Source organism: Sipha flava, unplaced genomic scaffold (assembly GCF_003268045.1).
Source record: "Sipha flava isolate LNK unplaced genomic scaffold, YSA_version1 224_pilon_pilon, whole genome shotgun sequence".
In the NCBI taxonomy this organism is placed as follows: Eukaryota; Metazoa; Arthropoda; class Insecta; order Hemiptera; family Aphididae; genus Sipha; species Sipha flava.
This window is the reverse complement of record NW_020272857.1, coordinates 685,324-700,708: the sequence shown is the minus strand read 5'-3', so window position 1 is coordinate 700,708 and position 15,385 is coordinate 685,324. Positions and strand designations below refer to the sequence as shown.

The 15,385-nt window shown below is 27.9% G+C and overlaps 2 protein-coding genes across 6 annotated transcripts in view; one reads left to right on the top strand and one right to left on the bottom strand.

Annotated features, from left to right (window-relative positions):
* The first annotated feature begins 275 nt into the window (after window positions 1–275).
* Window positions 276–8,882, top strand: LOC112683340. Its single transcript, XM_025554346.1, has 4 exons — window positions 276–655; window positions 2,214–2,339; window positions 5,562–7,408; window positions 8,612–8,882. Exons 1-3 carry the CDS (start codon window positions 512–514, stop codon window positions 7,389–7,391), a joined length of 2,100 nt encoding a protein of 699 aa, XP_025410131.1. The 5' UTR covers window positions 276–511; the 3' UTR covers window positions 7,392–7,408; window positions 8,612–8,882.
* Window positions 8,883–13,193: 4,311 nt separating this feature from the next.
* The window catches only part of LOC112683323 (protein Tob1-like), a 40,095-nt gene continuing 37,903 nt past the window's right edge, over window positions 13,194–15,385 (bottom strand). For all 5 annotated transcript variants that reach the window (XM_025554313.1, XM_025554314.1, XM_025554316.1 and 2 more), the window contains one exon: window positions 13,194–14,456. In XM_025554313.1, coding sequence (XP_025410098.1) covers window positions 13,850–14,456 — 607 coding nt within the window. In that variant the 3' untranslated portion in view covers window positions 13,194–13,849. The remainder of the gene's footprint in view (window positions 14,457–15,385) is intronic.

Below are 15,385 nucleotides of genomic sequence, written 5' to 3'. Positions count from 1 at the left end.
CTATAGGCAAAACTATCTATAATAAGTATATGATTATATTGGTAATTTCATTGTGGTAATGGTCTAGGGATTTTAATTGTAGTTGATAAACATGGTCTAAAAGATTTTTTTTTCTCTTTTTAGGTTCTTATAAGTAGTAAAATAATTACAAAACATGCTCGTTGTATTTCAACCACGATTATAGTTAGGATCTATAATTTCTTTGGACTAGTGGTATACTGCGTGTATGTGGTTATTACCACCTATTACCACACCACTACATACAGGCTGGCGACCATTTACTGATTGTTAGTTTCTAAATGTCTAATAACTGCTGGCCCACAACACTGAAAACATTGGTAACTCAAGGGATCGTCTCGTGCCCAACTGATGGACGCGACGCTTTTGTTTTCATAATCGTTTAGTAGCATACGTTATTTGTCCGGTCGTGAGTTTCCTCGTCGTTGTGTCAGTTCGGTCCGCGAGTGACAGTTTTGTTGTGTTTTCATTTTTTCTCATTAATTTCGTGAAGATGTTAGGACGCTTAAGGGAAATCGACGTTTTCAGTGCCTGTCGCCTTTGTTTAAAAGATTTTGATACAACAAGCATCAACATTTACTCTGACTCTTTAGATAACAGCGGGACCTTAGTCAGTGACATCGAACGTTTTTTTCAAGTAAAAGTCGTATTAAAGTATTATTCGTTTCTCCTCGCGCAAGCTATTTTCATGATGTAGCCACTTATAACATTTATTCTTTATTATTATTCCCGTTGTAGCGAAACGTTATTCTCAAAATTATTGAAGCTGTGATATATTTGAGTTATAATATGTCAATATTTTTTATTTACTATTTGAGGCCTGCTTGTTGGATTATGTTTGAGTTCTTCAATACTAGTGCATCTGGTCCTTAACAATTACATTTTAGAGGGACATGTATTATAACTTTATATACTAATTTCTCCTAATGATAAGTGAAATATAATAAAGTTTATATATTTATAGATGGTCAAGAAAGTATAAATTACTTGGTTGGTTTCTTTTTGAGTCTTGAGTGTATGTTCTATGTTCTATTGAATGTTTTTAAAAACTGTGAAGCAATTTTTAAAAGAGCCATTAGTTTAAATTGTTATATCATTGAATAATATGGGTATATTACAAAAGTAAACGTGGAATATTGAAAGCTTCATATTGGCAAATATACATTTATAGTTAATTATTTTTTATTAATAGCTTATTTCCCGAGGTTTACGTTTTTGACTATGCATGTTTATATATATTAAGTTAGTGTAATAAGGTAAAAATATTCTATAAACACAGCACTATACTGTAATAAGCCCACACTTACAATTTGTTGTTTTAATAATATCAGTGGTTTCTACCAAGGGCACAGATTTAAATATACTATAAATATCAAAAATTCAATTCAATTTTTTTGATGTTACTGTATGATTAGTAAACCAATGGATGAAAGTTGTTTGTAATTGGCCAATTGGCAATTGTGAATTAAAGATAAATCTAATTTAGAAACCAGATTACCTCTAGTATTATTTTTTTACATATTAAAAAAATTGTTTGTTAATACAATACTTCTTGATAGAACCTTTATGTTACCAGAATTAAGTTAAAATTAGTGTAAAAATGATTATCTTCCCATAAATCTTGAAAAAGTTTATTTGAGAATAATCTATACTTTAAGTACATTTATACTTCAGGAAGCATGTCTAGTAATACATAAAAAACAAACTCAAAAGCACCAAAATCCAATCATTAGTTTTTCATTAAACATATATTTGCATGTATTATGATTATAGTCACTAATATTACTAGAATTTATTATTGAAGTTAAATTGTTAAGATAATACTTAATCACTGTCAAATCAATAGGAATGACCTAAAATATATATAGATGACAAGTTTGTGGTAGACTGCGTATAACATATTGAAACATGCATGGTAGACCACATATGACAAAAACTATTATTTGCATGGTCTACCATGCAAACAAAATATATAAACAATATATCTTGATTATTATTATGGAGTATATCATTGTTACTCCTATTGGGATTAGAAAATGTGACTGTAAAATGTACGATAAATTAAATATTTTTAATTTAAATGTAATATATTTAAAACAATGGTAAATGTTAGTTAAAAAAAAAAAAAAATACTTTGTTAAACCTAATTTTAATGTAAGTAACTTAAGTTTATTAAAATAAAGATTTATTTTTAGATATCAATGAATGATGGAAAATCAACATTCTTATGTCGAAAATGCTATGATTTTGTCGTTGATTTACAAGATTTTGCTGAAACGGCAAAAAAGTGTACAGAAGTCTCAGATTTTCTTTATAAGAGTGTAAGTTATTATATTTATAATTCAATTTAATGAAAATATTTTAAATTTAAATTAAAAACATTTTAAAAGGATATTTGCTATAGCTCATATCTCGTCAATCAAGATTTTTCAATTATCTACATACCACTATACTAGTTTTCATTAGAGGAATGTGTGGGTCATTAAACAAATTCTATAATATTTATTTTAAATAATTTTAAAATTGCTGACTATCATTTATAAAGGATTTCACTTAGTTCAGAAGTAATTTGTCATATGTGAAACTGCATCTTTTTCGCATGAGAACTAGTATATCCTATTTACATCAGTATTAGGACAGTATGTAATGAGGACGTAATGAGCATAGTGATAATGGAAAATATCTCATTTCATTATTACCTATAATTACCATTATTACCCATTATTACCATAATTACCTAATAATTAGCTAATTATAAACTAAAAAACTTTAAACTTCTTATGTCCAGCAACTTTTTTATGCATAATAAAGCAAATAATTAAAACCAAAATTAGTAAATGGTTAATAGACATTTGAGTATTTTATTCTTCGAAATATTAAACACTCAAAATAACATTTACATTGTTCAATTCTAGAATAATTACACATACACAGAAATAAAAAAAAATAATTTTATAATATTTTAAGTGTGCTAACTGATTTTAAAAATAGTATCTTATTTAATACATTTTAGATAATACTAATTAATAACCAAAGTATTTATATTTCTTAACATATAGGCAATTAATGTCTAATAGTAATACTTTTTAAATAATCTCCCTTATTAAAATACATTTTATCTATTTAAAACAACCAATTTTTCCTAATGTATACCTTCCTTTTTTTTATATTCAGTGGAGGTTTTATTGATTTTATATATAACTGTTGATACATTTTTAATTTGAAATTAATTTTTTTTATTGGGTCCTTTAAGACCAGCCCTCCAAGTATATACTTTTTGTATGATTTTTGCTTCTCTGACGACCTCCTGTATTAAGTTAAAGAGAATGGATGAGAATGCATCCCCTTATCTCAATCCTGTTGTTATTCTGACCGGTTCTGAAGTTTTTTTTGCTGTATTCACTTTAATCTCTGTATATTTTAGAGTAGCTTAATTTACGTTTACTAATTTATTGGGAAACTAAATTCTTTCATTATATTTATAAGACTAGGTCTATGGATCGAGTTATAGGCCTTCTTAAAGTCTACAAATAATACGCATAGATTTTTATCGAACTCCCATGCTTTTTGAAAAATTTGTCTAAGTTGAAAATCTGATCCGTGGTTGACCTATTCTGTCTTAAACCACATTGGTAATCTCCCAGTAGCTCTTTTGTGCGAGGTTTGATCCTATCTAGAATGCAGTACGCTAAAATCTTGTAGCTAACATTTAGCAATGCAATACTTTTATAGCTATTGCAGTGAAGTAGATCTCCTTTTTTATGTAATAGGCACATTAATACTAAATTCTAATCTTGTGTTATTATCTTGTCTTCCCAAATGTGCTCCATTAGCTTATGTATATTCATGATTGTTTTATTATTTAGTGCTTTTAAAATCTCACCCTAAATTCCATTTAATCAAATAAAGTGCTGTTATCTCGATGGTTTTGATTCAAATCTTTTAATATGTCTTGTGTATATCTCCATTTTTCATTTATAAAGATTTTATTCGCGTCCTTTTAAGATTTTTTGTATCCTTTTTCTTTCTCTTCATTTGAAGATTCATTTAACCGTGTATTTCTAGCGTTTTTCCTTTTGTTTAGAGCTATTTCACATACTTTATTAAACCATGGGTTACTGGGATTTCTCTTTTTAGTACCTATTACTAACTAACTTGATCATGATTTGTATAGCTTTCCAACTATTGTCTACTGTGTTCATTATACTAAGATTTATCTTGCCAATTTGACTGCGCAACTCATCCTTAAAAGCGTTTAAGTATTTGATCTCCCAGTTTGGAAATATCATAGTTGACTAGAGTTGTTTCCTCTTTTCTTTCTTTTTTAATTTTAGTTTTATTTTGAATTTTACTAGGTATTGATTAGAGTCGCAGTCCGCTCCTCTAACCATTCTTATATCTTATATGCTATTGCTAAATCTCAAATTTATTAATACATGATTAATTTGATTCATATATCTCCCATTAGGTGACCTACAAGTTCCCTCATGGATATTTTTATGGGGAAACATAGTACTTTTTATTATAAGACCTTTCCCTGTTACTAGGTCAATAAGTCTAAGCCCATTATCATTTGTTGTAGACTATGCGAACCGATTGTTGGTTTCAATGTTCTCTCCTTTCCTATCTTGGCATTTAGGTTTCTCGGTAGTATATGTATATTATTGTTAGGTAGTGTATTTATAGTACTCTCTAAATCTTCATAAAAGATTCCTTTTTCTCTTATGGTTTATCCTCAGTGGATGCAATGGATGCTTATAAGACTAACATCAAACCATTGGGCTCTAATTATCATTACAGAATAATTCAAGTTGATATCTCTAAATTATTTTATAGTTGGTACCAGGCTCTTATGGACCGCAAAGCCTGTTCCAAACTGTCATTGATTGTTACATTTCCCATACAATATTGTGATATTGCTAGTGTTTATTGACCCTGTATCACTCTATCTAATCTTCCGCAATGCTAACAATTTAATTTTGTGTCTTTCTATTTCTCGCACCATGAAATTCATTGATCTAGTTTTAAAAAGTGTTCGTACACTCCATGTTGCGATATGTATGGTCATTTCCCAGTTTCCAATCTTGTTATTCCAAGCTCCACTATTCGAGGTATATTATTATTTGGTTCCTGAACAAATGGTTTTATATAGGGTATGGTCGTTAGCCCAATGCTCAACCTCCGAATTGGAGAACCAGATCATTGCAATCAATTAGGACTAGAGTGGTGGTTACTGCAGCACCCGGTGTAGGGCACTGGGCGATGGGGACGCTATTTTCCTTACGCCTCAAAATAAATAAAATAAAATAAACCAAATAAATAAAAAATAAATAGAATACTTATGGTATTTTTATCTTATCATTGAATTTATTTATTTGTATTTATATAGGTAAAACTTTTTCTCTAAATCATTAATTATAACTCGCACTGTGTTTCAAAATGTTTTTGAATTCAAAATTTATTAATTTGTATTTTATATTTGTATGTAAATATTTGTTTGAAAGGTAGGTAATGAATGTTTTATTTTTTTTTTATGCATATAGATATCAATGACTGGATTCAAGAAACAGATCCTTCACCTACCACAAGATAGTATTCTTAATAATCCTAATAGAACAAGTATCATTTCCTCAGATGGTTCTTCTGAATTAGAAAACTTATCACCTTCATCAAATAAATTTAAGAGTACTTGTCCGTTTTGTAAATCTAACAATCTCAAAAATAATGTTTCATCAAAATTTAATTCGAAAATAAGATTATGTAAAAAACATAGCAGACCATACACATGCCTTGTACCTAACTGCAACATTGTTTTTCCTACTTTGGATGTATTCTTACAACATTACCGTTTCCATTTGGACCTTCCAATTAATAATTCTGTATGTTATACATGTTTTGAAGTTTTAAATAGTTCAAAAATACTTATAAATACAGAACATAAACATCAAGATTTATCAGAACTCATGGCTTGTTGTTCTAAAAAATTTACATCGATGACTGATTTTGCATTACATAAAATTATTAAACATTCTGCAACAATTAGCATGATGCACTTGGAAATCAGTACTGATTTTAAAAACAATAATCCTAGATTTGAAAATCTTAATAAATGCTTAAAAGATGAACTTGATAAATGTGTTGCCAAAATTGATACAACTGAAGCTAGTTCAATTATGCATACAAATTATATTTATATGGATGCAAAAGATAGTTATAATTGTAAAGTTTGTAATTATGAATGTTTTTCAGTTATGGAATACGTTGAACACTCAGCAAAAAAGCATAATAAAGTACTAGCTCAAAAAGAAAATGGAATAAAATTATGCCCTATATGTGATCTAAATTATGCCATTGAATATTTTGATGAACATATTGATAAATGTACAAATACTATGATAATTAATAAAAAATTGCCATTAAAACATTTTGGATGTGTAATTTGCAAAGCAATTTTTGATGATGTTACTCCAAAACAATTTAGATGCCATTTCTTATTTTGTAAATCGTTTAAAAAAAAGTTTTATAAAGGCAAAGAAATAGATATTTGTGTTAATTGCAATTTTAAAAGTGATGATCAAAGTGCTTCTCTTTTACATGCAAATTCTAGTTGTATATATTTTCAGCTGAAAATGAAATATGCTATGGGACCTAATGAAAAAGTAATAGTTGAAAAAAAATTGAAATCTTGTGAGAATGATAATGAAGATAACTGTGAATTTAATTTTGATTCTATACATATTCATCGGTTAAACTTATTCTGTCCAAAATTAATTCCTATTATTAAAGCACAAGGTAACCATTTATATTGTGATCCGATTATAAGAAAAGATATTGAGGATTACAATTTTTTGTGTAATAACTGTGGTAGTACATTTTACTCATTAACTATATTTGAACAGCATTTAATCGATACAGGTGAAGTATGTAGATCAATTTCATTATTATATTGCAAAAAATGTTTGACTGATTTCAATGATTATAATGAATTTTTACAACATTTAAAACAGCGAAATGGAGCATTAAATAGTTTGGGAATAAAAAAAGAACCAGAACCTAAATCAGAATCTGATGAGATTATAGATTATGGAGATGGTATTATTATGGATATACCTGTAGAATTTGATGGTGAAGAATCTGAATGTGATGATGAAAAGTTGAGTGTTTTATTACAACGTCAAGAAGATATAATCCCAGTGAATGAAAGTGTATCTAGTTGTAGACTGATGTCATTTCAAGAACCAGGTCCATCGACATTGCCACATTTTAATTCAGTTGACACTGAATTATTTTCAGAATCTGACTACTCAAATGATCATGAACCAGAATGTGTAAATGAAGATAAAGTGAATGTGACCTTTTATAAATGGGATTAAAAGTTCTTTCTATATTGGTAAATATAAGTAAAATTTTACCAACATTTGTTTTCTTCAATACTTATTTATTAAATATTTATTAAATTATCTGGCTTATTTGTAATTAACTATTGAATAAATTAATTGAGAAATTTTGTGAAATTTACTACCCAAGTATTGTCATCTATAAAGAAAAAAGGAAATAATTTTTAGTTAATAACTATCTTGGTGTAAAATAATCTTATGATTATTCTTTGATTCTAATTTTATATTTATACTATGTTCAATATTTTCAAATTCATTTTGGCTTTTGAAACATCATGGGATAAACTGATACTCCATAATCTAAATAAACTTTTGTTTTAACTAAATATTAACATATATTTTTTTTTATTTTTACTTATTTTTTTTATTGATCTTTTTTTTAATTTTTTATAATATTTATTTTCATTTATATAATGAATATAGAAATTTCAAGAGTACATTTTACTAGATCTGTATTTTCCTTTGACCATTGCCAAGGGTTTCATGTTGAAATTGTGAAAAATAAATGTCGAGCTGCCCACTCATTTGAGTTTTTAAAAATATATCTGCAATAGTATAGTTATGGAAAAAAATAGAGGTTTCTCAAAATAATTAAGTGTCTACATAGGTTCCATGAGTAAAAGAAGTGGGGTAACACAGTACTAAGTTTCTGTTAAGTTAACAGGTTTCATTGATGTTAACAATTTCTGTTTCTTTAATTTCACAATGACTTCTTATAAATTATTTAGTATTTCAATTACAATTTACCTTATTAGATGAATCTTTGACTTAATGATAAGTATATCCATTCATGTAATTCAATATTTTATCAGTATTTATTTTGCTTTTGTCATAAAAGATATTGCAACAAAGCAGTTGTATTATAGTTTCAAATTTATATAAATATGGTTAGAAACAATATACATAATATCTTGATCAGGAAGCCTCTAAAGTTGATATAATTTATAATATAGTAAATAATAGGATTAGAACAAGTGTTATGTAGATTTGATTTGGGAGTGATATAGCCTAGTAAAGATTGATAAATTGATTACTATGAGTTTTCTTAATTGTAAGTAATCTGCTCAAATTAATTAAAATTATAACTAACCAAGGTTTTCTATATTTTAACTTATTGTTACATATATGAGATTTGTCTTATTTAATTGAGTATTTTTATTTCATTTCATTTTTTTTTTTTTTTTTTTTTTTTATAGCTTAGCTAATCAATGAGGCTCATCTAGTGAAAAAAGTGGAAAATCAGTTTGATGTACCTTACTTTTAATGTACAAATATAAGTTATATTTTTTATATTAATGTTATGTTAAGACTGTCTATACCTAATTGGGTTAAATTAAATCCATTTTTTTTTTAATTTTTTTTTATTATTATTATATCCAGTAATAATTTTAAGTTATCTGCTTACTAATAGGCTCTTAGTCTTTTATTGTAAATGGATAATATTTGTGTTATATTCATACATTCTGTGTTATAATTAAAAATTATTTCATTGTTTTACTGATATTCAATTAGTTTACATTGTAATATATTTAGATACTTCAATAATAATTGATGACATGTAATTCACCTTTCATCATATTGTACATTTATTTCTTGTTAACTTTAGAGTTATTATACATTAGAAATTATAAATCTGTTAAAAATTGTATTGAGCGATTTACAAATATTAATACAAAACAAAACACAACAAATTTTATTCTTTTATAATATTATTTATTTAATTTTTTTTATGTAACAAAACATTATCATTAAAATAAAATTTTCTTATTGAATTTCATTATATATTAAAAAATGTTCAAAACAACTATAGTTAGATTATTTTAAATAATTATGCCATTATTTTAGATTATAATTATGTAAAAACAAAATCATAAAATACACACTTATCATATGTAATATATATATATGTATATATGTATGTAAATATATATTCATATTTTTATTTATTTTCCTTTTATAATATATATTAAATATATCAAAAAAGCAAAAAAAGTTCTAAATTTTATAAACTGTTGAAACATAAATTGTTTAATTTCAACAGTTATCTTTTCTTTACACTATTTAGGTAACTTGTAACACCGAGAATTTGGTCAACACCAAAGTTTAACAAATAATTTTAACATAATTTACTCGAAAATTATGTACAATAAATATTACGTTTTTATATAATATAATAACATATATGTATAAATATTATTAAATAAGTCTAAATGATTTTTAAAGATTCAAAAACAATTTTTCTTTCTGATATGATTAAAAATAGAAAAAATAGAGTGAAAATGTCTACACGTATTATTTTAAATATACTCCAATACTTATACATATATATATATATATATCGCGTTTATTTAATATTAGTTATAATAATATAATGATAAAAAAATGATTCAGTTTCTTTTCTGTCAAAAAAATATAAGCATTTTATTAACCACTTATGTAGTAATATCAATTTATATGCTTTGAACTTTAAAACAATACAAAGATTGGTAAATATTACATTACAATGTATATCATATAATCATCGTCCTATTTATATGCGCACAATGTGTACCTATTATATATAATTTATCATAACATTAATGTATTCATTTGCGGTGCATTGACTCATGTATACTTCTATCTTAGATTATTATTAATTTGTTTTGCGTACAAAAATATTAAAAAAAAAAAGGAAAGCTGTCCCAACTTCATCGTAATTATTATACAATAACATCATTCTCGATCACGAGTACACAAAAATGTTATTAATTTTTATCTCACTTGTAAACAATTAAACTATCCGTGTGTAATGTTCAATATGGAAATTAAACTGGCATCGAACAGCAGCGCAGTTCAACTGACTGTACTGATGATCCAATGCTGGATCTGCGCGTAAAGGGCCGTTGTTATGATGACCAATATATGATTTGCATTGTGTTGAGGGAGAATCGAATAAACCGTACGGATTTGTTGACAAATTAAACTATCGAATAATGATGTATATGGTTTATATGGAAGATATTTGTATTGTAATTTGAAATCGAAAATATGTACTTGGTATTATTGAATTTGAAAGTAATAAATCAAAATGTGTAGACCGATTATTTTTTGTGCAAAAATGTAATGATTTATAAATATTACAGTATATTATACTATTTCAAATAGATGAACAAAACTGTATTATCTGCCAAACTATGAAAATTAATTATTACATTATTAAAAATATTTCACTACAATAGTTAAATAACAATATTACAATAATTCATTTCCTTAAATACGAGTAGGTACCGATGATCAACCGGTTTAAAAACAATAATGGTTCATTCGTCAGTCGGAAATTATTATAGGAAAACAAAACTGTCAACTTCTTTTATCGGGTCCGTAATGGTAGATTTTACTTCAACGAATTTTTAACGTTCCACCCCAGGCACTGTATGTTTTATCACGGCCACGCGAGGTTTGTATGTTCACAGGATACATATGTATTATTGTAACATTAACATTAAGTATAGAAATGCGAATTTATACATCGATAATGTTTGAAAACTAATGTAGAAAAATCATCGAAAACTATGTATAATTCATAAAAAGTGTTAAACGAAAAAACAACACATACTTCCGAGGGGAAATTGTCAGTCGCTTATTATTATTATTATTATTTTAGGCTTTCTTATACACTACAAAAGTCTGTCATCTAAAATTACGGTTTACACATCGTATACAGTCTTTGTTTTATTTTCATATTATTTATTTTAAATGTACTATTTTTACATAATAATTTCTTAAGTTTTTTTTTAAAACATATATATATATATATAAATTAATTTTTTTGGGGAAAGCTGTGGGACGATTTTTTTTATATACCGATTGAGATATTTACTGTGGAAGACAGTGAGACACCAAAAAAACGCTTTAAACTATTATTATTTTATAGTCGGTCGTGAGAGGGAGTGTGGAATATTTAAGTGTTTATACATATATATAGGCCCGTACTGGCCCACTGGGAAACCGGGCAGATGCTCGATGCGTCCATGAAAATTACGGCTGCATAAATATTTTGGAGAGATATTCATTGTTTCTCATTAACAAGTAATAACCCGATGGTCTTCAGTAAAACATCATTGAAAAACGTTTATATTTTTGTGAAGATGCGTGTTAAACCTAAATTATGATTCTTTAAGCTGTAATATATTGGATTATAGATAACCTGAAGGATTAAATAACAAAAATTTTGGCGCCATTAAATATTTTGGTAACCGCCCCATAAGAGCAGCCAGTACGGACCTGCATATATAGGTACACTGCGATATATTGGGTAACAGACAAAAAATATTACTATTATAATAATAAACGCCTTAAAATATAATATAATATATTATTACATAATAACGTTGTTAGCGTACATAATAACATATATTTATTAGGTGATTGCAACACGAAAAGTTTGTTGCACGTCAAACGAACATCTCGCTCGATATGCTTGTTAAAAAAATTGCAATTTTTTCATATATGTATATATATATATATATATATATATGCAAGTAGGTTACATTTTTAGTAGAATGCCCTACGGCTTAAATTTTAATCACAAAAAAAATATATTATGTATATACTATATTTATATATATTTATATACCTATATTATAAATATAATAATTAAATAAAAAAAGACAACTTACTAAGACGATAATTTCACTACTTAAAAATAATAGTTTCTAACTCTAAAAAAAAACCCAAGTATTTCATAACTTTCATATGTATATAAAGAGTAAAAAAATACCAAATAAGTTAAAAAATTATAATAAAACATTTACTAAATAAAATTTTTAATTTAAAGCTTTAAAAATTAAAAAAAAAAAATTGCATGCAATTAAAATTGTATAATATATATATATTATATGATAAAATAATTATAATGATTTTTTTAAGTAAACCTCGATTTATATTGCAAAATGCAAGTACAAGTTTATGACTGGCGAGATCCATCGATAAATTTTCCAGTATAACAATTTTTATTTATTTTTAATTTTCTTAATATTGTCATAATAAATTTACTACATTTCTACAAAATGACATTTAAACAATACACTTTATTCTATTTTATTTTACGTATTTACTAGGCCAATTATATTATATTATAACTATTTATTTTTAAAATATATCTATTTTATGGTTTATTGCGATTAGATTGTTCCAGTTTTAGAAATGATTATTATTATTATGTAAGAGCATGCAAATCGAAAAAAAAAGTGATGATTAAAGGAAAAAGGGATATAGGTTGGGAGATTCTACATTTATAAATATTTTTACTTTAAAATTGATTTTATAAAAAAACATTTTTTTTTTTTTAATTTTTGCATTTATAATTGTTTTTTTCTGATCATATAACACTTATTTCTTAATCAAAACATGTTAATGTAATGGATAAATTAAATTTTTATCAAATGTATTTGTTTATAGTATACGAGTAATAAGTATATAAATATCGTTAACCTAACCGTAAAGTATCTTTAATTATTATCGTCGGATTCTATACGCATTATTTTTATTATTTATTATATAAATTAAGGTCTAATCCTCTCATTGGTAAAAATATTTTGTTTTAAAAAACGTCTCATTAAGTCTGTATGATAAGTCATAAATTGCTTAAAAAAAATAAATTTATATATGCATTAATTTAAAAATATTAAAAAGTTTTAGTCGAAAATAAGAAAAGAAAAAATAGTGTAAAAAAAAAACTAATAATAATACTTGCGGTGATGAATCACGTATATATACATATTATATCAAAGTAAATGTTATTTCAATAATTTTCTGTTATTAAATATGTATAGATATAAATTTTTTGGTTTTTCAAAGAAAATTAAACATTTCATTGTGTCCGCACAGTAGTCGCTACATACAACACGGTGAGTATTGTGATAGTCGAGTTCGGACAAAATGTAATATTTAAAATTTCGTCAAAAAAGAGAATTAATATAAGTATATATTATGCACAGAAACCATCGAACATGCTTTAATATCATCTTGAGATGATGATCGTGGTGGGCAAGAAAAGGTATCTAAAGCCCGGATCTACGTGACGATATTATATCATATGTAAATATCTATAAGTATAGAGAATATGTAAAATGAAGAGAAAGAGGTAGAAAATATATCTTTAGTGATTCCTGGAAAAAAAGAGGGGAAGGCGCGCAGAAGGGATTTCTTACATGTACATAACATATATATAATATATTCATACTGACGAATACATATATTATATGTATACACATATATATTATGTGGGTGTATATAATAACAATAATAACAAGGTGGGCGGATGAAGGGTGGTGGGGGCGCGCTTGTCGACCGTAAAACGATGGTGTTAGGGGGGTTCGGAGGCAAATTAAGTTAGAGAGAGGGGATTGAAGCAGAAGTGGGCGCTCTCTAACGTCTCGTAATCGCCGCACCGATCAATTGGCCACCAACAAGTGTTGGTAAGGGCTAGATCTGTACGACGACGATGACGACGACGAGCCCAGTCCCATATTGTTAAAGCTGCTGTCCATCTTTTGCTGCTGTTGAAATTGCTGCTGCTGTTGGACTACTGGAGCCGTGGCCGATTGCATTTGCATGCCATAGTTGGCTGGCGACAACGGTCCCATGGGTGAGCCGCCGAAGTGCCCGAAGTCACCGCCATAATTCTGCCAGCCGTTGCCACTGCTGCCGCTCCCGTTGGCGAACTGCAACTGCTGCGGCACGTAATCCGCTGTGGTCATGTTGCCGCTGTTTCGGTGATAGCCACCGTTGGACTGCCGCAGCCTTTGGTAGCCTGCGCTACCTCCCTGATTGTATTGCTGCTGCTGCTGGAAGAAGTAGTTGGACGCAGCATCACCGTTCTGGCCACCACCGATGCTACTGCTGCCAACGCCACCGCTGCCTCCTCGGTGGTGTTGCACCGGTGACACCGGCCGTTGTTGCTGCTGTTGGCCTACCCCACCGCCAGCTCCAACTACCATCTGCTGCTGTTGCATCGCTGCTCGCTGCTTGATATAGTTGGCGAATTCGGTCGGCGACATCCTGTTAGCAACAAAATGAACGGTCAGTCATGGGACATTGGCTTTTCGGCGAAATACTCGTACACACAATCGAACCAAAGTCAGTGTGTCTCAAAATGCACGCTTATTACACTACGCATATACTATAAGCATAATCTAATATATCCGATACTGTTGGAAGAACTCATTCAATCTCACAAATCTCACCAACTGTCAGTCGCTAGTGGATTTCAAAATTTCTTTAATAGCTTTATCTCCCTCCCCTCTATCTTTGCACCACTGAAATTTTGCTCTTTATCGACACGACGTGTATCGAGATCGTGAATATTCTTAATTATTTCTCGTTTACGCGCTCGCGAATGATTTTATTGATTGATATTCTCGGAGAATTCCTGCGTGATAAATGCGATGGATCGATAGGTTAGCCTTGCGCACGTCGTGGTATAAAAAACCCTCGAAAAAACTATTCGCTGTCCGTCGATAGTATAATTTAATATAGGTTACTACGAAAATGTGTGTAACATGTGTACATTACAAAGTTCGCGCAACATATTCAATCCGCGAACACCTGTACCGTTTTCCCGCATATGCTATGTAGTCGTAACGCAACGTAAAAAATAATTTGTAGTACGTATTGTATAGGCTTTAATGCTACATATTATATTATGTTGTGCACACACGTAACAGACCACAGTGCGATGGGTTAGATTTTCATGCTTTTTCACATAGCACAAAAAAAAATTTAAAAAATAATTTATATTGTAACGACATTTTAATTGTTTTAAACGGATTTTCAATATTAATATAACGGGGATAAATATATTTAATTTTCTCTATTTGTATCGAATAATTAATGTATATGTTATGTTTCAGGGTTCATGCTTTTAATAAAATGTTAGAACAAAAAGAAAATAATGAAATTATAACTTTGGGCCAAATAGTAACTTTGAA